This window comes from Leopardus geoffroyi, chromosome X (assembly GCF_018350155.1).
Source record: "Leopardus geoffroyi isolate Oge1 chromosome X, O.geoffroyi_Oge1_pat1.0, whole genome shotgun sequence".
In the NCBI taxonomy this organism is placed as follows: Eukaryota; Metazoa; Chordata; class Mammalia; order Carnivora; family Felidae; genus Leopardus; species Leopardus geoffroyi.
Genome location: NC_059343.1, coordinates 51,529,335 through 51,552,343, shown reverse-complemented (window position 1 = coordinate 51,552,343; position 23,009 = coordinate 51,529,335). Strand labels below are relative to the sequence as shown.

Below are 23,009 nucleotides of genomic sequence, written 5' to 3'. Positions count from 1 at the left end.
GGGCCCGCCTTCCCACCGTGGCGATTGGGCTACATGCCTGCCTATCAGGGCGCGGACGCCCCACCCTGTGGCTATGGAGTCTGCGGGGAGGGAGTATGGGGGAGCTGCCCAAAGACTGGGGAAGGGGAGCCAGTGCAGGAGGTGAAGAGCAGCGGCGGCGGCGGCGGCAGGAGCCGCAGCGGCGGCGATCTCAGCCACAGAAGCCTAAGCTCCAGCCCCAGCGCAGCAGACAGTAACCGGGCTGGAAACCGAACCGAGCCGGGTAAGCATTGCGCGCTGCCGGTAGCCTCCGCCTGCCCGCCGTCCGGTGCAGTCCCGCGTGCTCTGCTCTGACCGCCTTCAGGGTTCCAGGGGCTGGGCCAATCGGCTTCTGGGCCGCCCTCCGCTCTCCCTCGGAACCAGCTCTGAAGACTGGCCGGTGAGGGGGCAAAGCAGAGTCCCTTGGGCGCAGGCGACCGCGGCTAGAAGGGGTGCAGATGGCGGGCAGGCTAGCCTGGGCCATGCCTCCAGGCTCTTGGGGGAGGTGGGGATGGGGCCCGCACGTGCTGCTTCACCGACCCGGGGCAGGGAAGCCGCCAGCCAGCACCCCCAGCGGTGCATTTGTAGGCCGGGAGCTCCGCAGCTTTGTTGTAGCACATTAGCTGAAACAGCTGTGTTACGTGGATATTGCTCACCCCAGCGGCCCAGCTGCCGCCCCTTCCCTCCCCTGCTCATCCCCTGCCTCCTTCTCCCCTCTGCGGATGCAGAGGGCGTGCTGGCCTGGGCCCGACGGAAACTGGCTTTGGCGTGGATTGGGCTATCTACACTGTGTGCCTCCTCTCCCAAGGAGCTCAGTTGGGCCTGTGGGCTGCCCACTTAGAAACCTCAGCCTTGCGGCCCCAACCAGCCGCACCCCCTGCTGCTGGGCCTCCAGGCGCATCTGGCACCCGCCCCCGCGGACAAGGGGGCTGGCAACGGAGCTCTTGCTGGACCTTAGGTTAGAGCTGCAGCTCAAACTAGTCCTTGGGTTAAATCTGCAAGGCCGCTTTGTCTTCCCTCCTCGCCTCACCTCCTATCCCCTAAGAGAGAACTGGCCGCTTTTTTCTCTCCTGCCGCCCACTTAAAAATAGCGATAAACGTGGTGTTAGCGGGGTATTTATGTGCCAGAGGCCAAAGGAGCAATTATTGTAGTAGAGAACGTACCGTCTGGGTCTGTGCGAGAAAGCTAGAGAGACAGCCAAATCCTCCAACTTCGCAGTTACTTAAAATACCCAGCCTGTGAGCCACTGTCATTGTCTGCTGCAGACACCTCTGACACTGGTGACCACCTGACTGCAGGACTTTGCCTAGGCTCCCTGGCAAAGAGGGGCTGTGCCCTCCAGGCACTCCACAGCCTAAGTGCCCAGGTCGCCAGTGGACTGGCCCTGCAAAGCAGGCCTCGGTTTGGTCAGGCTAGTAGGCCCATGGGGTCAAAGGGAGCCTTCTCCAGCACCTAAACATTTCACTCTTTGGCTCTGCTGGCCTGCTGCATTGGCATGGATATGGGCTAGGTGGAGGGCACTGCGCTATTGGACTCCCCACCCCACCTAAGGGCATTTTAGCAGAGCCTTCTCCCCCAGTGCAACTTCCCTCATTCTGCCCCACCCACAGCTCAGTCACTGCACCAGGATATGCTTCTGGCAATAAACTCTAGGCCTTTCTGAAGAACTAGGGAGTGACCAAGGGGCCTGGCAGGCTCTTCTTCTAGGACCTTTGACCAGCCTCTAAGGGTGGAGAACACTGTGGGCTGCAAAGCCTGGGTATTTGAGAGGAGTAAATCCCTCACTTGAGGAAAGGCTAGCTGGGAACTTTGTGACACCAGCTAGGACTGCAAATACCACACTCTAGTCATATCTTCCCACTTTGACCAGGCACCAACAGAAACCAACCCTCTATTTGCAGCTGGGCATCTCCAGCTCAGGCCTGGACATGCTCTCTGCCTTGCCTCGAACCAACAGCCACCTAATATATCTTATATAACTTATAAGATATATTATAACTTATAATTATATAACTCCCCTCCTCACACCCAAACCCACTCACCCTACACTGCCCAAATTCTTTTCCCTCTCAGGCCCCAGCTCTGGGCCCACCTTCTCCTGGGTGTCTCTTTTGCCTGTCTCTTTAAACCCATGATAACCTCTTCTTTCTCAAAACTTCTCCAGGCTCCCTGTGTCCCTTGGCCATTTGGGGACTTAAATTAGAATAGAAGTCAAATTATAATTAAGTTTCCCTGCCTCTACTTTGTCTCCCTGATATCATGGATTTCTGGGTTATCTCAGAACCCCTCAGAGGGATAAATGAAACCTTGAAATCAGCCATAACCCCCTCAAAGCCTAGCCATGCAGAGCAGTTTATGAATGCTCCAGAAGGATATGCTGTCTTTGTCGAGCTTTCAAGAAGACTTTTACTTCTCTAAGATGTACTTGTCCTGATCATATGAAAGTGATTAGAGAAATGATACTTCAGGATAAGATATTTATTGAGTATGCCTAATGAGAATGGAGAAGGGCAATGGGTTGCAACTACAAGAAAAAAATAATAACGATGTTTCCCTTCAACAACAAATTCAAGATCTTGACTGCCCAGACCCCAGACTGCACATATCTTTGATTGCTGATTCATGAGCCTAGAGGCAAAGTACTGTGGAGAGAGATGAGAAATCTGTATATGTAGGGGGATCACCCTGGAAGCTTTCAGAAAGTAGAGGGGTTTGGCTAGGCAAAGGGTAGGTGTAAAAGCAAAATTAGGAATGAGAGTGGGTGGGTGGTAGGTAGGCTGAGAGATGTGATGTAGTCTTTTCTGGTAGAGATTGTATGGCTTTAAGGTAGAGAGGAGGTTGGTGCCCAGAGATGGAGATTGCCAAATGCCAGGCTGTGGAATGGGGATCTGATCTTGGGAGAATGGGGGAAGGGGCCATTGAAGAATGGAACATCGGGAGGTTTTGATATTTGTGTGTGTGTGTGTGTGTGTTTGTGTAAATATGCCATAATAAAATGGGATTTTAGAAAGGGGTCTTAGAGATTGGAAACACGTTGTAAGTTGGGACTGTAAGGGGTCACCTTTAGGTCTGGACATAGAACTGAGGGGCAGGCTATCTCTAGAGGAAAGTTGTATCATGTTGGCTTCCCTTCAGCCTTGCAGGGGGTGAAATTGAAGGAGGGTTCCTAGAGCTTACATACCAATGTGGTGGAGGCTAAGTATCCCCCAGACCTCTGCTGATGCCCAACCTTCCAACTGGACAGGCCTTCAGGGAGCACCGGCTTCGACTCCTGTGCTTACAAGATGGGAATCCTGAGTCCTGGAAAGCACAGGGACTTCCCTAAGGTCACACAGCATTTAGGGATAGGCTGCTGCCTCCTGTACAGGGACTCTTACACTGTATCCCACTATCTCCAGTGGCCTCCATTTCACAAAAATCTCATTAACCAACCTCTAATCTCACCTCACCCATTCCTCAAGAGTGAGAAGGTGCTGGGTTTAGCTTGGGGCCCTCTCTGGAGAACTCTACCTCCCCTTTCATGTCTATTTTGCTTCTTAGTCTTGGTCTGGAGCCTGTTGGGGGTTGAAAGTTTCAGAAGGAGGAGAGGTAGTTGGAAGAAGTTGGAAGTCCAGTGATTCTCTCCTAGTATAGTGGAAGCATTAAATATTCCTCAAGAACTGTTACACTCTGAAAGTGTGTGTGTATGGGGGGTGGAGGCAGCCCTGTTCTGCTGGTTCAGGGGAATAAGGAAATGAGATAAATAACAGCTAGCCTGGCAGGTCACTGGGTTGCTTGTGGAATCAAGGAGGGAAAAGGGACTTCCAGCCCCCTCACTTACAGATAGGCTACTGGAGGCTAGAAGAGGACATGCCCAGTGTTATTCCATCAGTTCCTCTGCCTTGAATTCAGTCCAGGCAGATAAACTAGGCGATAAAGGTAAAGCCTCCACAGGAGGCATTTCCTCCCTGTGTCATTCATTCCTGGGTCATGCATCTCACACTGCCAGGAATTTTTTTTTTCGAAGCTAATCTGACCCTGTCATGCTACACATAAACCTGTGTGCAGGCACAGGCACGTGTGTGTGTGTGTGTGTGTGTGTGTGTGTGTGTGTGTGTTGGGGGCAGCTGGCCATCATTGCTACTGCTTAACAAACCATTGGAGATTTCATGGGCATTAAACCATTTTTCCCACCCCCAACTTCTGTTCTCTGAATTAAATAATACAGAGCTTTTCATCTCCTCTCCTTGGTCTTACTTTTCAAACCTGTGCATGTGTAAATGTAATTCTAGTAAGAAAGTTACGGAAACCAGAACCGCTGCGGAGGTGCAGGTGCCAACTGGGTGAGGATGCGTTGCTTCCCCATACCTTCCCTTTCAGGATTAGGGGATGATAAGGACAGTGAAGAAAATGGTACAAGGGGGCTTGGTGGGAGCAGAGGCAGACATAGTGGTGCTGCAGAGACATTTGTGACCTTTTGACATGCAGTTCTTATTGTAGAGCCTTCAATGCTTTCATCTCCTACAGGTTGTTTTTTTTTTTTTCCCTGGTGAGCGTGGAAGCAAGTACTAACCCAGCTTCTTCAGACAGCATTCCTCAGCCCTCCCTGCTGGGGGCTGCAGCTCTTCTCAGGGGAGAGAGAGTTGGGCCAGACCAGTTCTGTTCCCCCTCCTTTCTGGACATAGAGGAAATATTTGCAGGCCAGGCCTAGTGCATCTTGAAAAAGTAAAATGTTGGGTGGGATTCTGTGGAGGGAGGCATGAGAAATGAAGCTGGGCTGTAGTGAAGTGGTAGACTGAGCCCAACCAACTAGGCATGCAGGCCTCCCACTAAAGCCTAGGACCCCCAAAATCACATGCTCCCACCATGCCTCCTCTTCAGCCACTAGAAAACTGGTCATAGGTCTACCATTCTCCTGGCTTCTTACACAGCCTGGGGTAAGCAGACCCCTAGTTCAACCTCCCATTTCCATATGGGGAAACTGAGGCCCAGAACAGGGAAGGGGTTTGCTCAAGGTTACACAGGAGCATAAAGCCCTCAATTCAAGCTTTCTTCCTCTAAGTACACTGATTCTGATCCCTTCCCAAGCCTCAGTTATCTTACCTGGACTCTCACATAGGGTATAGTATATATAGGGGAGTGGACACATGGGAAAGTCAGGGGTGTCCATTGTTCATTTGGCTCAACTGTTCCTCTTTAGGCTTTGGCTGCCTTGTCACATCTGTTTCCCTGGAGTTAGCTCTCTTATTCTTCATCTGAACTGGGTGGAGGGTGGTGGCACCTGTCTCCAGTGTCACCCTTGCTGGGTTAGTACTGACATAGTAGAAGCCTTACCATGTAGGCATGGCACCCACCTCAGGTATTTTCCTCTCTAAGGAAATTTGGGAGCCTGAGAGGGGAGTAGCAAGTTGGCTCCCAGAGACCCCATCATTCTAGGCAAATGGGCAGGGAACCTCAGCAGCCTAAGGAGAAAGTAGGGCATCAAGAAGGCTCACTGGTAAAGCCAATTTCTAGGGAGAAGTAGTGTCTTGGTGACCATATCTTCCAGACTAGAGAAGTCCCTGTGTATTTTGGGTAGAGAAGTGAGATTAGGGAACTGCAAGGGGCATGCAGGAAGAGTGAGTCTTGAAGGTCAGGTAAAGGGGTTTGGCCCTGATCCTGTAGGCAGTGTGGAATAATTTGGTAAGTAGAGGAGTGGTGCTCTGAAGTTAGGGTTGTAAAAATGAATCTGGCAAGTGTGTGGAGGAGATGGAAGAAGGAGAGGCAAGGGGTGAGATTTCTGCGTTGTGGCAGGGAAGGACCAGAGGGAGCTCAGATAAGAGGCTTGTGTCATCTTCAGAGGACATGGGCTGGCAGCTGAGGAGCTGGAGTGGTGAAGGTGGCTGCAAGTGGCCCTTTACTGAATATTTGCCAGTAACTAGAGAGCAATTTACCCTTTCCATTTATCATCTCTAATCCTTACAGTGATCCTACATGATAGGTAGCATTTTCTTTATTTTCCAGGTAAGGCATTTCAGTCTCAGGGATTTTAGGCCAATTTCTCGAACCTTACTACCTGTAAGGGATGAAGCTGGCATTTTAGTTCTGGGCTGAAAAACTCCAACTGAATTAGATTTCAGTTGAACCAATGTTGTTTGAGGTTCTGCTCTGTGCTAGTTGTAGTGATTATAAGATGAAGGAGGGTCCATTTGAGAGAAATGAACAGACTGAGGTCTGCCTGAATGAATTACCCTATGCTGAGTATGTTAACTCATTAACTCATTTGAGGGGCTGGTAGTGGGCAAATGGGAGCCAAGGTGAGAGGGTCCATGTTGGGGTCTGTGCTGCATCTAGAGGTTATGGAATATACCTTCTTTAGAGGAGGTGCTCCTTAATGGTAACAAAGGTTTTAAGAGTGGACCTTGGCTGTGGGCTTTAGAAATGGGTGATTCAAGTTCCAGATCATCTCATAGGTCATTTCCTTTAAACTATAGCTCAAATCTGCATCTTTGTCCCCAATGGCATGTTTCTGTTTGAACCTATTTTGGCCCATCAAACTTATCTCCAAAGGAAAAGGAGAGTAAAAGAACATGTTCCACAGTTTGGTGATGGAGTTGCTGATGAGGAGAGCAGCAACAGACTGGATTGGCAGACCTTGGATTCTGACTGAAGTCAGCAGGCTTTCTGGAATGTGCTAGGTGGGGCCAAAACAGTAGAAGTTAAGTGAGGACTGGAAATGCTTCAGAGAAAGCTCAGCTAGTCTGGGACAGGGGATGGGAGGGAGAGATGATGGCTTTCAGGTATGAAGGGAACCTTCACAGTCCTTTTACTCAGTCTTCCTCCTTCTATTGGTAGCTAGCACAGTGAAGTAGAATGGCATTGGGATAAGGATTGCAGAGGCCCGGGAGCTGGTGTGGCTCTGTCACCATCCTACTGTGTGAACTTAGGTAAGGCTTTTCCAAAGCCTAGGCAATTTCTTTCTCTGTGACAAGGAGTTACCACCTCCCACCTAGACTGGTTAATAGATTGCTAAGAAGGGCCAAGGTGGGGATGAGGGAGTGGGGAGTGCTTTGTAAACTGGTAAGTGCTCTGATTCGGTGAAGGGCACTTCATTTGCATTTCCTTTGATGTTGGTGCATTTAGCTGAGTTTGAATTGAATTGAATTGAATTGTTGACCTTTCTGGCCTATGCTGTGGAACTTAGCTAGTTGAAATTCCCAGATAATCCAGAGCTACTAGCCAATAGCTGACTTGAGGCAACAATTTGGGTCCCTGAGTTTGGCTAAAAGAGCAGCTAAAGCCTCCTGTGAGATAACTACATAGTCACCCTCATTTACCATTTGGGGCAACTGAGACCCAAAGAGTTTTGGTGACTTACCCATAAAGGCCTGGAGTATACCCTTCTCAATCCTGACTGAGGTAGTTTCTCTAGAAATTGTCCAACTATAGTTTGAAGAAAATATTTTAAAAATTAATCGCTATGTTTTTGAGCCTCTGTTATATAATGAATTTTATTTGGTACTTTAAATTTTTTTTTTCAACGTTTATTTATTTTTGGGACAGAGAGAGACAGAGCATGAACGGGGGAGGGGCAGAGAGAGAGGGAGACACAGAATCGGAAACAGGCTCCAGGCTCTGAGCCATCAGCCCAGAGCCTGACGCGGGGCTCGAACTCACGGACCGCGAGATCGTGACCTGGCTGAAGTCGGACGCTTAACCGATTGCGCCACCCAGGCGCCCCTATTTGGTACTTTAAATACATTGATGTGGTTCCTTACAATAGTTTTAAGAGGTAGACACTCTCAGTAGCCTCATTTTCCAGGTGAGGAAACTGAAAGAACTTTCTAGATTTCCCCCAGGTAGGCAGAGCTGATTATAGTGCAGAACTGGCTGACTCTTGGGGGGAGGGGGGGTTGCTCCCTATCCTCATCACTCCCTCCTTAGTTACCCGCCCACACACATGGGCAAGATGGGCCCAGAGTAGTCTTGCCCCAGATACTGCTTGGTGGAAGTCTTGAGAACTATGAGTGGTTGAGGTCATGCCTCTGGAGCTACTGCATGAATCCACACACTTCTTTCCTGAATTCTAAGTTGGCTCAGCTGGCCCCAGGAAGCTGAGCTGGGAGCAAAATATGTAAGGCTCAGGCCGCAGCTGTTTCCTTCTTACTAAGAAGTGTTCCTGGGGCAAGTTTGTGGCTTGTATCCTGCTTGTGTTTTGAGAGGAAAGGAGAAGAAAGAAGCTCTGCCCTAATAGCCAACCTTCCACTGGTCCCAGCATGGCCTGAGGCTGAGCCTGAGAGCAGAGATGGCCACAGCCCACTCCCTACCAATGATAGTAGCAACTGCAATAAACAGCCCCTGCCAGGGACCACAGAGTAGCCTTAGAGTGTTCCCTTACCCAACATTCCACCTGAAACTTAGCCACACAGGTTGTGAAACCTAAGGCATTATGGGTATCTTTGGGGAGCTTTGTGGCCCTGGGAGGGACAAGGCAGGGAAATGGGAGACAACACAGTTTTAAGTCTGGTCCTTTCCAGCAAAAATGACCCTGGTCCTAGTTAGGAGGAGGGCCTGAAGCTGGGGGGAGAGAATCCTAGTCCCAGAGACATCCCTGCCTACTTCACCTACTCCCACCACACATACACAGAGGACTTTGTATAAAACCACACTCATGTCTTTAAAATCCCCTCACACCTGGCTCCTCCTTAGCATGGCCAAGGCAGCTGGTCCCTAAGGCTCCCCACAATGAATGCCTTACCCAAATAAGTGGCCTTTTATACATGGTCTGCTATTTCCTAAGAAAGTGGGATCTGACCTGGAAGGTGGTAATAACAGTAATGTCAATCTTTCTCATTTGCACTGCACTTTACAAAATGTGTGTGGTGTCCATTATCCCATCTAATTCTCATACCACTGGAGATCATAATGTGATCTCCATTTCACAAGTGTCCAAGCCTAAGAGGGGTACCTTGGCTTGTTCAGAGTCCCCTGGCATGGCCTGTAACCCAGCCCTGCAGCCCATGACTTCTTCCACAACACACTGCAGATTCCTGTGGCAGGGAAGTAAATGATGTAGAAAGTAGTATGCTGGCCTTTACCCCAGAGAAGCACAATAGCAAAGGTAAGAGAAGGCCCTAGGAATTTCCCTCCAGCCAAGGCATCAAGGTTCTGAAAAGCAGCTCTCTTTAAGATTCAATGTGCAGAATCTCTCTGTTCATAAGAACTCCATCCCCAAACCCAGCAGGACAATTCAGCCTTCTATCCACAAGGATGTTTAGATCCATGAGGTTTTTCACTTGGCCCTTGGTCTTCCTTCATGCCCAGCCACACTTACTAGTCTCCTTCATCCCTCCCTCTAAATCATTGTCACTTTTACTCAATCCTGTCTGAAAAAGCCTAGATTGAATGCCTCCTCCTCAATGCAGCTTTTCTGAACCCAGGGGGGTGTCTTTCTGCTTTTCAGATTTATAGTGGGTTATGATAACAAGGTATAAATAATGATACTCCCTCATGCATCTTAAGCAATAATGGGGGCTCTTCTTTAAGGCTTGTATTATGTTGTGCCTTCAGACTGTTATATATGGTACCCTCTCCCTATTAGCCTAGGAACTCCCCCAAAAGCACTGGCTACCTTGTAGAACTGAGCTTAATGTCTATCACTCACCAAATGTTCAGAAAAGGTTTGTTTCATAAATTCCACAGAGGGGAATACAATTTCATAAACAACTCCACTCCTGCTATTCCATGTCTAGCACCATAATGACAACACTGTGAATAATTTCAGGGCTGAAGCAAAATCTGTGATTTGAAAAGTGTGGAATTCACGTAGATGATAGGACCCCTATTCCCATATGACCCCTGAGGAAAGGACTCTGAGTGGTTGTGTGTGTATGCATGATTGTATATTTGTGGGGGATGGCACCGTCTATTGTAAGGCTATCAGTTGCAGGGCTGAGGTAAAACAATATCATGTAAAAATATGTCATCTAGGAAAAAAACCTGAGTGACAATACACATCTCTGCAGAGAAGGGATCAGATATTTTTTTCTCTTTTATTTTCTGGATAACCAGCCATTATCTTGCTCCAAGTTTAATATTTCAGTTATGCAGAGTGCTCCTGATGGAAGTTGGGATCACACTGATGATTCAAGTGTCAAGTCAAGCAAGGCACAGGGAGCAAAATTCATGTTTGAAGGACAGGATCAGGGCTCCAGGAAGGTTCTTCCAATGAGTTCAGGGGCTAGTTAGCTACCAGTCTCTCTCCACCCCAAAGCTGGTCCCTAGTCTTCTACTGCAGGTGAATGTGTGAGTCTTATTACTGTTGCAACCAATTACAGGGCTGATGTGCTGGCAAACTACTCCAGGGACACCAGCAATGCTTGTCTGTCTCTTTCTGGCTCCCAGCAGTTGTTCTGCCTCCCCTCCTTCCTTAGCTCCCTGTCTACTTGTGGCTACCCTACAGAGAAGGGAAACAATGGTAAGGAACTTTCCAGGGAGAGGTCACGAGTTTTAGCAGGCTGGTCACTGATCCATCTGTCAACCAGCTTCAGTCACTAGAATGGATATATCAGACTTGGGGTGGGAGACATGTGTTGGGGTGTGTGTGATGGATAGTCTTTATTCCATCTCTGTGGCATTTGGATATTTGGAGAATTTGGGGGCCTAGACCAGAAGGGTGTGCCTTGTACCAGGTTTGCTTATTTAATTGCTATTGAGAGCCTTACTTACAGACCAGGAACGTGAATCATGTGGAGTTATGTCTTCAAGGAGTTCCCTTTCTAGATAGGGAACTAGATGGGGGCCAAAATAATGAGGGGAGTAGAGAAGACATAGTTTGCCTCGTGGTTCTAAAATGGAAATTGGGGTTTCCAGTTACCAAGAACCACATTATTATTTTCCCAGTAGGACAGTCAATAGAGAGTCTGACCTAGACCCACCCCTCACATAACCACTATGAAGGGGAAGTATTGCTGGGCATTTTGGACCAAGGGTACTGAAGTCCATAGAGTGCCTTGCCCCGAGGCAACCATGCTTTTTTAGCAGATCCTGGATTATAGCTCTGGAATGTGGGCCTGTGAGGCTCCTACTCTGGGCTTCTGACAGTCTGAGCATGGGCATGCTGCAATTTAGGGAGCCTGTGGGGAAGAAGTGGAACTTCAGGTCTACTTTTCTTTCTAACCCCATGAAAAATATCTGTGAGAACCCAGACTAATGTGAAATTGAGGCCTGGATCTTGAAGAGCCCAGTTAGGACTGAATGGGCTGTTTGGCAAAAATCCTGTGTCATCCTAGCTGACCTTCCTGTTGCCTTTCCTACCTCCCCCTTCCTACCCCCTTTGATAATTACCCCTGCAGTCAATAGCACAACTGGGCATTTCCCACAACTGAAGTTCCTCCTGCCCAGTGCTCTCCTGAGCTTAGGGTGGCCTGAAGGGAGTGGACCTAGTGAGGGGTTGGGGTGATGGCTGCCTGTTGTTCAGGGTTATGTTGCCTTGGGGCCCAGGGGAGGCTGGCCTAGCAAGCCAACCATATGGGTTGCATTAAGGTTTTTCATACATTTTCTTTTACTTTCTTCCTTGTTCCACTTAAGCCTGAAATAAAAGACACCTGTGAAAACAAACATAGCCTGGATGCTTGCTTAGCAGTACACTCTCTATATCTTTGTTTCTCTCATCTCCTCTAGGCCCAACTGTGATGCTTCCTGACGGATGATGTTATAACAGTGCCTGGAAGCCAAAGGGCTGCTTTTTTAGCTGAACATACCTGAGTTGTCCCCATAACCATGGAGACTGGAAAGGATGAAGCTTCTAAGGCCAAGGGAGCAGCAGCCTCTATGGACACCCAGGACCAACGGGCAGAGAAAGGAGCCAAGAACAATGCAGCTGAGATGACAGAAGAGCCAGTGTCAGAGCCACCCTCATCTGGCCCAGGTAGGCTGAAGAAAACTGCCATGAAACTTTTTGGTGGCAGGAAGGGTATCTGTACCCTGCCTAGTTTCTTTGGAGGGGGGCGAAGCAAAGGTTCTGGGAAAGGCATCTCCAAGAAGGGTCTTAGCAAGAGCAAGACCCACGATGGCCTGACTGAAGCAGCCCATGGCCCTGAAGACAGTGTCAGTGAAGGAACCAGATTTGCCTTACCTTTGCCTGAATCACCTTGCCAACTTCCCAGTTCTCAGAGTGCCCATGGGGTTTTGGAGACAGGCTCCAAAAGCAAAACATCTGTGGCTGGAGCGACAGACAAAGCTGGGGCTGAGAAGGTTCCCTCTGTGCCCAAGCCAAAGAAAGGCCTGAAAGGTTTTTTCAGCAGTATCCGCCGTCACCGGAAAAGCAAGGTCTCTGGGGCTGAACAAAATAAGCTAGGGGCCAAGGGGTCTGAAGGGGCCAGAGCCAGGCCTCATGAACATGTAAGCTCAGCCCTTCTGCCCTGTGCTGAGGATATCCTCCAAGCCCACAGAAAGGAAAATGCCAAAACCCAAGATACCCCTGGGTCAAAAGTTTCTTTAGTACCAGAGTCTTCTCCAGCAGTCACTGAGAAGACAGCCTGTAAAGATACAGAAAAACCCATGGAGGGCTGTGCCTCAGCACTTCTGCAGTCCAAGTCTGCCTCTGAAGCCAGTGGCCCAGAGGAGCCCCACAGTCCAAAAACAGGGGAGAAATTGGTAGCAGAAGAGGTAAATCCACCAAATGGCCCTGTTGGGGACCAGCTGAGCCTCCTGTTTGGGGATGTCACATCCCTGAAAAGTTTTGACTCACTGACAGGTTGTGGTGACATCATAGCAGAGCAGGACATGGACAGTATGACAGACAGCATGGCCTCTGGAGGCCAGAGGGCAAATCGAGATGGGACCAAGAGAAGTTCATGCCTGGTTACCTACCAAGGAGGTGGGGAGGAGATGGCCTTGCCAGATGATGATGATGAGGAAGAAGAGGAGGATGAGGAGGTAGAATTAGAGGAAGAAGAAGAGGATGTCAAGGAGGAAGAAGATTATGACTTAGAGTATCTGTGGGCAAGTGCCCAGATGTACCCAAAACCCAATCTGCATTTAGGCTACCATCCCATCACATCTCCAGGAGAGCATGGCTACATGCTGCTTGACTCAGTTCAGTCTTATCCTGGCTTAGCCCCTGGGGACCTTTTGACTCCTCAGAGTGACCAGCAAGAGTCTGCCCCCAATAGTGATGAGGGTTATTATGACTCCACAACACCTGGATTTGAGGGTGATTCAGGTGAGACCTTAGGGCTTGTCCGCAGGGATTGCCTGCCCCGAGATAGCTACAGTGGAGATGCCCTGTATGAGTTCTATGAGCCAGATGATAGTCTTGAGGCCTCCCCACCTCTGGATGACTGTCTTTATGACCTCCATGGTCGCAGCTCTGAAAAATTTGACCCCTTCTTGAACTTTGAGCCCTTTTCTTCCTCTCGGCCACCTGGGGCAATGGAGACAGAGGAAGAACGGCTAGTGACCATCCAGAAACAGTTGTTATATTGGGAGCTTCGGCGAGAGCAGCTCGAGGTCCAAGAAGCTAAGGAGGCACGTGCCCGAGAGGCTCACACCAGGGAGTTTTATACCCAAGAAACTCATGCCAGGGAGACCCATGCCCGAGAAGCTCATGTCAAAGAGGCCCAAGCCCGAGAGGCCTATGCCAGGGAGACCTGTGCTAGGGAAGCACATGCCCGAGAGGCCCATGCTCGAGAGGCTCAAGTCCGGGAGGTTCAGGCCTGGCAAGAGAAGCCCATCATGGAATATCAGATGAGGCCCTTAGGCCCATCAGTGATGGGCTTAGTGGCAGGGACATCAGGGGCCTCTCAGACTTCCCACCGGGGAACCACCTCAGCTTTCCCTACCACTGCAGGCAGTGAGCCAGACTGGAGGGACTTCCGTCCTCTAGAGAAACGTTTTGAGGGAATCTGCTCCAAGAAAGATCAAAGTACCTGTCTAATGCAGCTCTTCCAAAGTGATGCTATGTTTGAGCCAGACATGAAAGAAGCAAATTTTGGAGGATCTCCCAGGAAGGCTTACCCTACTTATTCACCCCCTGAGGAGCCAGAGGAAGAAGAGGTTGAGAAGGAAGGGAATGCCACTGTGAGTTTCTCACAGGCCCTTGTGGAGTTCACCAGCAGTGGAAACCTCTTCTCCAGCATGTCCTGCAGCTCTGACTCTGACTCATCCTTCACTCAAAACCTCCCTGAGCTACCCCCTATGGTGACCTTTGACATTGCTGATGTGGAACGGGATGGGGAAGGCAAGTGTGAAGAGAATCCTGAGTTCCAGAATGATGAAGACCTTGCAGCCTCCTTGGAAGCTTTTGAGCTGGGCTACTACCAGAAACACACATTCACCAACTACCACAGCCGATTCTACCAAGGTCTGCCCTGGGGTGTGAGCAGTCTTCCTCGGTACTTGGGACTGCCTGGCATGCACCCTCGACCTCCACCTGCTGCCATGGCCCTCAACAGGAGAAGCCGCTCTCTGGACACTGCGGAGACCCTGGAGCTGGAGCTCTCAAATTCCCACCTGGCCCAGGGATACACGGTGTCTGATGAGCTTCAGTTTCAGCAGGAAGATTCAAATGAAGAAGAAGAAGAAGAAGAAGAAGGAGGAGGAGGAGGAGGAGGAGGAGGAGGAGGAGGAGGAGAATGGGGACGAGACAGTCCTTTGTCCCTTTATACTGAACCACCAGCGGCCTACGACTGGCTTGCCTGGGCTCCCTGTCCTCTCCCAATGGGGCCAGGCCCTGCCTGGATAAGTCCCAGCCAATTGGATGAGTCTTCTGGCCCTTCTCCATATGGGCAGACAACCTGTTGCATACCTCCTGTGGCCATGTCAATGTTGCTCTCAGTATCAGGGCCAGAGCTAAGGGTACCTGGGATATCCAGGCCTCAGCTAGCTCGGCCTTCACACCTACCCCTTCCCATGGTCCCTTGTTATAACCTGCAGCCACAGGCCTCTCAGAATATGAGAGCCAGGCCTCAAGATATGCTGTTGCCTATTGATGAGCCCAGTTGCTCCTCCAGTTCTGGAGGCTTCAACCCCAGCCCTCTGTCCCAGGCCAAGCCTGTGGGCATCACTCATGGCATCCCTCAGCTGTCCAGGGTCCAGCTTGAGCCCCAACAGCCTCAACCCATTCACTACAGGGCTTCCAGCCTTGACCTGTCAAAGGAGAGGGCTGAGCAAGGTGCCTATCTCCCCACCAGCTACTCCTCCACTGCTGTGAATGGAAACCTAGCTGAGTAGTCATCATCTATTCTGGAGTGGGGGCATGGGGCCTAAGCATGTGATTGGGGATCAGGGGTTGAGCAGAGGGGTGGGGGGTGGGGGTTGCTATTTAACTTGAAAATCCTTTTGGCCAAGGAAAGCTCCTATGAGTTCTTGCCTTTGTTTTCCCACTTCCCTCTTCTGCCAATCTGTGGTCACATTCAGCTTGAGTACATCTGCCCTGGGAGGCTACTGCTGCTCTGTGCTCCAGTTTTCCCTTTTGGAGTTTCTTGTTGCCCATGCAGGATTTGAGATGCTGTACTTTTGTGACTATTCCAGTTGCCCAGTTAGTGATTATATATATAGCATGCATCCTTGACACAGGCTGACCCGTTAATATCCCTGCCACCCCCCCTACACACAGTGAATGATGCACCACTGATGAGCAGCCAGGTCTGCACTGCTTCCCACTTAAGGACAGAGGGCTTGTTTGCTATTAACAATGTGAAATAATGGTACAGATCCTCTCCACCCCCACTCCCTTCAGTCTTGGCATAGCTGCCACCAATACATCAGATGATTATATAATCTGTTCACCCCAGCTAGCTGCCCTTAGAGAGGATCAAGTAGCATATGTCTTACTGCCTATTGCTGTGGACTTTGGCATCGTAACCAGATGGGGGCCTTTTAACATGGCCTATGATAACTTGGGTTGAAGGAAAAAATTCTAATCCCCTTAATGGAGTGATCAAATTCATCCATTTGGAAACAGAAGGCAAAATAGGGTTCTGTCGTAGATACTGCCATAAGTCTTGAGTTGTGGAATGATAGGATTTTTTTTTCCTTCTTCCTCTCTTAAGCTTGTGACTGCCTGAGTTGCAGACACTTTTGATTTTTTTTTTTGTATCCAAAGGAAATTTTCATAATCTCATCACAAGGGACATAGTCTTTTAATTGAGACACAGGGAGAGAAGTAACCTAAACTAAGCTTGGCTATAGGGGGTTGGGTTTTTTTGTGGGTTTCAGGGGAAGAATAGGAAAAGGAGTTCCATTTGTCCCAGTTGTCAGGAGAGAATTTTAGACATTGCAAAGCTCAAGGAAGCCTAGCTTCTTAGAAGAGAAAATTCCTTTTCCCCAAAAAGCAAAATTTCCTTAAGCCTTGCCCACCCCTTCATTTGGTTGCTATAAAGAGGCTCAGAGGCACCAGGCTAGCACTCTCAAGAGATAGGATACCAAAGGCATCTAGGCTGCTGTTCTGGTCTCTCTAAAGAACTTTCATTTTCCAATTAGCATCCTCAAAGGGCTGACCTTCATGAGAGGAAAGACTGTGATCTGTCCTCACTCTGCCAAGCTGCAGGTTTCTGATTTGCATGGGAATTGCAGCCCTATATGGAGTGAATGGTACACTCCCTTCTGTATCCACAGTTTTCATGTTTAACTAGCTTGGAAATGCTGGTGTGGAAGAGTTGCTGTCAGGAAGGCATTGCAAAAGGCTAATCTAACCTGGCTCAACCTCTCATTAATCACCAGTAAGAGAGGGTTCCTTTTAATTTCTTTATTGGAAATAGAATATAGAACATGTTTTGCCTGGTTGTGTTGACCCAAATTATAATCCTTGCCCCCCAACCCTGGCTCTGCTTATCTCCATGCCTGTTAAAAGGTCAACAGGGCTCTTGGGAACAGAGGCTGTTGGCCCCCTGAGTCAAGGTGACTTTATGGGCAACTTCCCCTTGGCCAAGGAATGTGTTTGTGCTGGTCTTTGTCACCACTTCTCAGATTGGGGTTGGTAGTCTTCCTTCCCACAAAGAGTAAATCTATCTGATAGAAGCTACACACCTGGAAGCACCACAAAAGTTGGCATGACACCAACAGCACTGCTCAAGAGAGCCAGACCAGCTCTTCAGGCTAACTCTGTCTGTATTGTGAAGAAATACATCCCTCATGGAGTTAGAGAAAGAAAGAACATGAGGAAGGCCCTCCTCACCCCAAGCACAGCATTCCAGAAGAGAAATGCCCAAATTCCAACCATTTTGCCTTTTACCAAAGTTTCCCTGGGAGGGTAGGGCTGAAGTAGGCCTGGCTGTTTGGCAGAAAATACACCAAATGCCTTTACAACAAGGGAAACCCTGCTACTTGCCTCCTCTCTCTCTGCTTGTCCTTCAGGGCAGTTAAAGCTCCTATCTGTATGTGGACTGTTCTAGCCATAGCAGGTAGTAGAGCCATCACCAGCCTTCAGAGTATACTGGGCCACCAGCCCGTGAAAAGAAAAAGTAGGTGGTCAGCCTTTGGCCAAGGGCAGAGGGCTGCCCTCAGTGAAAAGAGGGCAACAAGACATGCTGCCCCTGAGGGGAGAGGTCATAGTCCTGAAACACATTGCTTGGCTTTGGAAGGTCACGTAGCACAGAGTAGGGCCTAGAACTGAGCAACACCTCATGGTTTGGACAACATTACTGCCTTCAAGTCCTTTCAGTGTCCTAGCCATCCCAAGGACACAATCCTCACCACCAGAAGTGGGATAGTCAAGGTGCATGGCTGCAGAAGCATGCTCCTTTGACTCTCACTCTGGATCCAAGCAGTTCATGGCCAAATACCAGCTACAGCCTAGAAAAGGAAGGAAGAAATGGCTGGGGACATGGAATGGCAGCACAGGGTGATACTGGGAGAACCAATCAAACTCCAGGCCTCTTCCCAAAGATAGCTGGTGCTTGCTTGGCTGACAGCAAATATGCCCCAGAATATTAAAGGTGTTGATGTCAAGTCCACATCTCTTAGGCTGTGACCAGATGAATACCATATCTGCATTGCAAGGTCCTGGGATAATGCTTGTGGATGTGATTTCATGGGAAGATATGACTTGAGAGGAGGTGTCTGCCATCATCTTGCTACCCAGAAGGCTTTTCTAGTACCAGACAGCTCTGATCCTGAGAATTGTCAGATGAGACCAGTCCTTGGAGAAACAATGATTGTGGATAGAGAAGGTCACCTATCAGGCTTCTTTAAGGGCCACCAGTCTCTCGGTGATTTAGCGCCTTCAAGGAAGCCCTGATTTGGGACACTCAGCTTGGGCACCTGTCCATGAGCCTTCTGGGCCAAAGGCTTTGGTCAACACTAGTCTCTCTCCCTCCTCAGTGCTGTACCAAGCAGGGAAGTAGCTTCCTACACCCAAGGTGTGTTCCTCTCATCCTGCTGCCAGCAACTCTCCCACCCTTCCCAGTGCCACCATGCCACCTGCCCTTGGCCCCTGGGCCCAATAGCTAGAGGGAGGCATGGGGGATTTAGCAGGGAGACTTCAAGTGTACCCATGTGTATGTTGCATCCAAGTTTTACACACACACACACACACACACATATGTATATATATGTATATATATATATACATATATATATACACATGTATATATATATATGTATATATATATATATATCTCAAAAGTCAATTATCTATTTTTGTATTGTTTGCATTTTATATTCATGGAAAACAATGTTTATCAATTGTTCTTTTCTGATTTATTTTTAAGCGGTGCTGTTTATAGTTTTAAACAAAACAAAGATGACACAAAAATTGTTGCTGCTTGTGCAGAGGGCTGGCATCTCAACTGCCTAGGGCCCTCCCTCTTTCCTCTCCCTTCACCCCAATGTATCTTACTGTCCACCCCCTCCCTCCTTCATAGGAATGGCAAATATGCCCAGGTACGATGACAAATGCCAGATGTTTCAGGCATGAGGAACCTGGTAAATAGCATATTGTTTTATGGCTTTATTTTTTCTTTTGGGCCCTGCCCCTTCCCCATGTGTAGACCTTCTGAAAGTACCCATCTCTCACTCTCCCTCTTTTTCTCTCCCTCCTTTTTTATATTTTGTGCTTTCATTTTGAGATCAGAGTGACCATGTTGTACTATTTACCATGTTGAGTTTCTCCAAAGGAAGCATTTTGGGGGCATTTTCCACCCAGTGGGAAGGACATGGAGTTTCTATCATGTCCTTTCTCCCTAAGAAGCTGGGGAGACAGAGGGCAATGGTGCTTTAACAACTAGGAATTAGCCATCTCATTGAGGAAATCCTTGCATGGGACTTCCCAAGAACTCAATTGATTGTGACATTTGCCAGAAGATATGTTGGGAAACTCCTTGACCCCTCTTGCTGCTTTGGGGGTATTTATCCCCCTACCACCATCCCCTCCTGCCCTGTCCTGCTCCAGTTCACATACAAATGGTATTTCGGGGAACAGTGACCATCAGGGTGATGGCTTGCTGGCCTGATTCCCACTTTTCTATCCTACAGTCACTCCAAAGAAGAAAATCCACGTGGCATGTATATGTGTGATGGTTGGGCCTACGGAGAGGCAGGACTTTATTTAATTATTATTCTTGTTACTATTGGTGCTTATTTCCCCTGCTGTATATAGGGGCGGGGTGGAGAAGAAACCAGGAATGTATATTTAGGTCACATTAAATAAAATGGCTAGAGGACAGAGGGAAGAAATTGGTAACTGCAGTACATCCCCACCCCATGTATAAGAGTTTTTTCTCTCCCAGTGTAAAATGGGGAGCATGGCCCCTGTGAATACCCTAGCTTCCCCTTCCCTATTCCTTGAGACATCACAGGATTGTCTGGATTGTGACCTCTCCAATCCTAGCTCTCCTTGACACCTAGATATCTTGATACACTGCCTATTTGTAATAATATATATTTCTTTTGCTGAATGCTAATAAACTGGGTTCAAGAAGAACCCCCCCCCCAGTCAAAAAAAAAGTGAATTCTTCTGGTTTGTTCCACAGCAGCATGCCGTGACCCATGGTTGTTGGGGTTATCCTTGAAGGGAAATGGAGAAAGCAAGGAGGTTGATGGGGGGTGGGAATCACCCAGCAGGGGAAATAGAAGCCAGAGCTGAAACTAAAAGTAGAGGAAACTTCAGTTCTTTATCCAAGTCATGCTCTGCATCTCTCTGATGCTGTGTTGGTAAACTCTCCATCACACTTTGCACATTTTGAGAACTTCCAGGGATTTACTAGCACTTCTAAAACTGGCCTCAGTTCATGCAAGTGTGCTGGCATCCCCATCAGCTAGGAGGTAGAGGTGTGGACCTACTACTGATGGCTTCATGAAAAGAATTCGTCTAAATAGTGGGATTCTCCAGCCAAGCTGCAGGAATGGCATTCTTTACCCAAGTTTATGGACAGAGATACTGGCTGGGCAGCTGCCTGCTCCACCTATTCAGGTGTGGGGCTGAGTGGGAAGCATGTGTCTCGCCCTTCGCTCCTGATAAGAAAGGGCTTCTGACACCTGCTAGTGGGCTCCCTTGAGTTCTTCCCAATTGCCATGTCCAAGCCAGAAGGCCTGAAATAGTAGCTGCTTGAAACTGCTATAGACTGTAGACAGTGCTGCCAAAGACACATAAGAAAGCCCCTTGGGATCCTTCCCCAGACTAGCAGAGAAGTTTGGTGGCCCCCAGTACCTCATGAATCAAGAAAAGCCAAAATAAAAGCAGTTTAACAAGAGAGAAATGAGAGAACCTCCTGGAATGGGAGTTAATAATTTGTAGAAGTTGAATTCTCTGTCACGGACTGCTCATGGAAGGAAGAGGGCCATGGTTGCTCAGAGAAATTTTGGAGCAAGATCTAGGAAGATCTTATTACATCCAATGGAAATTCAAGGGGTTGTGTAGTATGGGAGGCCTCGATTTCTGCCCTAATTTTCATCCCTCATCATCAGCTGGGCTTGGGCAAAACCCTTCTTCTGAGTCTCAGTTTCCCCATCAACAATATATGGGTGGCATGGGCATAGATTTGACTAGTTTCCATATGCAGGTCAGAAGATTGGGCTACCATAGAGTAACCCATGGAACCTTTTCAACTGCCAAAGTTCAGCACTCCCCACCCCCTTCTAGCTCAGTTGGCCTGGAGTGGAATTCTTTTCTGTGGTGCGGTGCCCCCACATGATTCTGGTGCATTGCACCTGCTGAACAAGATGATTTGGTAAGAGCTCCTCCCTTTCTGCTGTAACTGATGGCTGCCTTCACTGTGATCCTCTGGGGAGTCCTTTGCAATACTGGAAGGGGATGTTGGTGGAGGTAACCTCCTAATACCTTCCTTAGATAACTAAGGAAACCACCTTGATCAGCTCCAGTGCTGTTCTTTGGTCTGCTTAAGGGCTGGGGTTGTACCTAGTGAACAGACTGCCTTTGTTCTTAGTTTCTGTTTAGAGCATATGTAGACCCAACAGATTAGATACCTTTGTACAAGCCTTTTGGGGGATGCTGCAGACAAGCTGCTAGCTCCCCACTGTCCCCACCCACATCGGGCTTGGGCCTTACTGACCACGTTCTTTCTCTGTATAATTCCTACACTTCAGCTGAGCTGCATGGCTTCTGGGATTCAGACCTAGCTAATAAAAGCAAGTGACTTGAGGGTAGCACTTTCTAATCTGCAACCTCCTTCCATCTCCATTGTCTTTTTAAAAGGCCCCTGAAACAGGTTGGCAGAGCAGATGATCTCATCCCCACTTTACCAAGGTAGGAATGGAGCCATAGACAAGTGAAATGACTTGGTAATACAGAACATTGACTGTGAGTCAAAGTGAGAAAGAGAGAAGGTAGGGATAGAAGATGTGGTGGAAGAGAAAGATTACTATTAATAATTCCTCAAGCACCGAATTAATAATATCATTGATATGTGCCACACTATCTTGTGTAATCCATGCCTGAACTCTATGAGGTTAACATTGTTATGCACATTTTAAGATGAGAAAACTGAGCCTCAGAAAGGTTAAGACCCTTGGCAAATTTCACACAGCCAGCTAACTGGACTCTAAATCTCCTGCATTTTCTATCACACTTGTAGTGAAGCTTCTAGTTAGCTTCACATCAGGGATGGCCATGGTGGATCCCAGAAATGCCCCCAGCAGCAGGCCCAAAGTGAGAGCATCCTAAAGCTAAAAGAGACCTTTGGATACCTCCTTATTCCACTGTGTCCAGGCAGATCTCCCAGCTCTAAGCCAAGATTAGAGGCCTTTGTCAGTCCAGGGAGGGACTCCCTTCCCCCACTCCCACCCCCAGACTTGGATCTCTGAGAATTGTTCCCAGCCAGGTAGGCCCGCTTAAACCTGCTAATAAGCAGCCTGGGAAAGGCTGAACAAGATGAATATGATGAATAGCAGAGTGAGTCAATAAATATGAGCACTTAGATGCCTGGAGAATGGGCCTCCCACTTCTCAGACCTCCACCATCAATTGGATCACTGCCTCATGAAGAGCTACTTAATTATAAATCACTTAATGGCCACAGTAGGAAATAGTCTCATTCTCTGGGAGAATAACTGCCATCTGATGGACTCTTGAAGGCTGTTCTCCTCTGCTTCTTCAGTTTCTTTCTTGCTTTTCCACCTTCTCTCTCAGGATACCTGAGCACATTTCCTATATTGTTCTAATACATGGAACATCGGATGAGATTTCCCAAGGGTTCCTGTGCAGTACCCATTGCTAACAGGAAATGGGTGCTCTGCCTGGCCACAAATGCCATGATTAAAAGTAATGTTATTCAAGAAAACAAAAATGGAATGTGCATCTATCTCTGTCTATAAACTCAGATGTATGTAGGCAATAAATACTCCTTTTATTTTGCTTTGTTTCATTTTGTTGTGTAACTAAATTAGGACTTCAAACTCCCCATCCCATCCTAACAGAGAAGCAGAAAATTCCATGTCAGTTGTGACTGGAGGCCTATTCAAGGGTGGCACTAGAATTTAGGGGGCACTTGTGGTACCAAGAAATTAGGGCAAGGGCAACTAATCTCTAACCTATTCCAATCACCACTGACACCCTCATCTTCTATACCAGCAGT

The 23,009-nt window shown here is 48.4% G+C and overlaps 1 protein-coding gene across 1 annotated transcript; it reads left to right on the top strand.

The window, feature by feature from the left end:
* The first annotated feature begins 57 nt into the window (after nucleotides 1-57).
* On the top strand, nucleotides 58-22,789 carry AMER1 (APC membrane recruitment protein 1). The gene is made up of 2 exons (XM_045470796.1): nucleotides 58-262; nucleotides 11,660-22,789. The coding sequence occupies exon 2, from the start codon at nucleotides 11,759-11,761 to the stop codon at nucleotides 15,209-15,211; it is 3,453 nt and encodes a 1,150-aa protein (XP_045326752.1). The 5' UTR covers nucleotides 58-262; nucleotides 11,660-11,758; the 3' UTR covers nucleotides 15,212-22,789.
* Nucleotides 22,790-23,009: the final 220 nt, after the last annotated feature.

Coding starts and splice junctions, on each gene's coding strand:
- AMER1 (XM_045470796.1), top strand. CDS start 11,759: ATGGAGACTGGAAAGGATGAAGCTTCTAAGGCCAAGGGAGCAGCAGCC.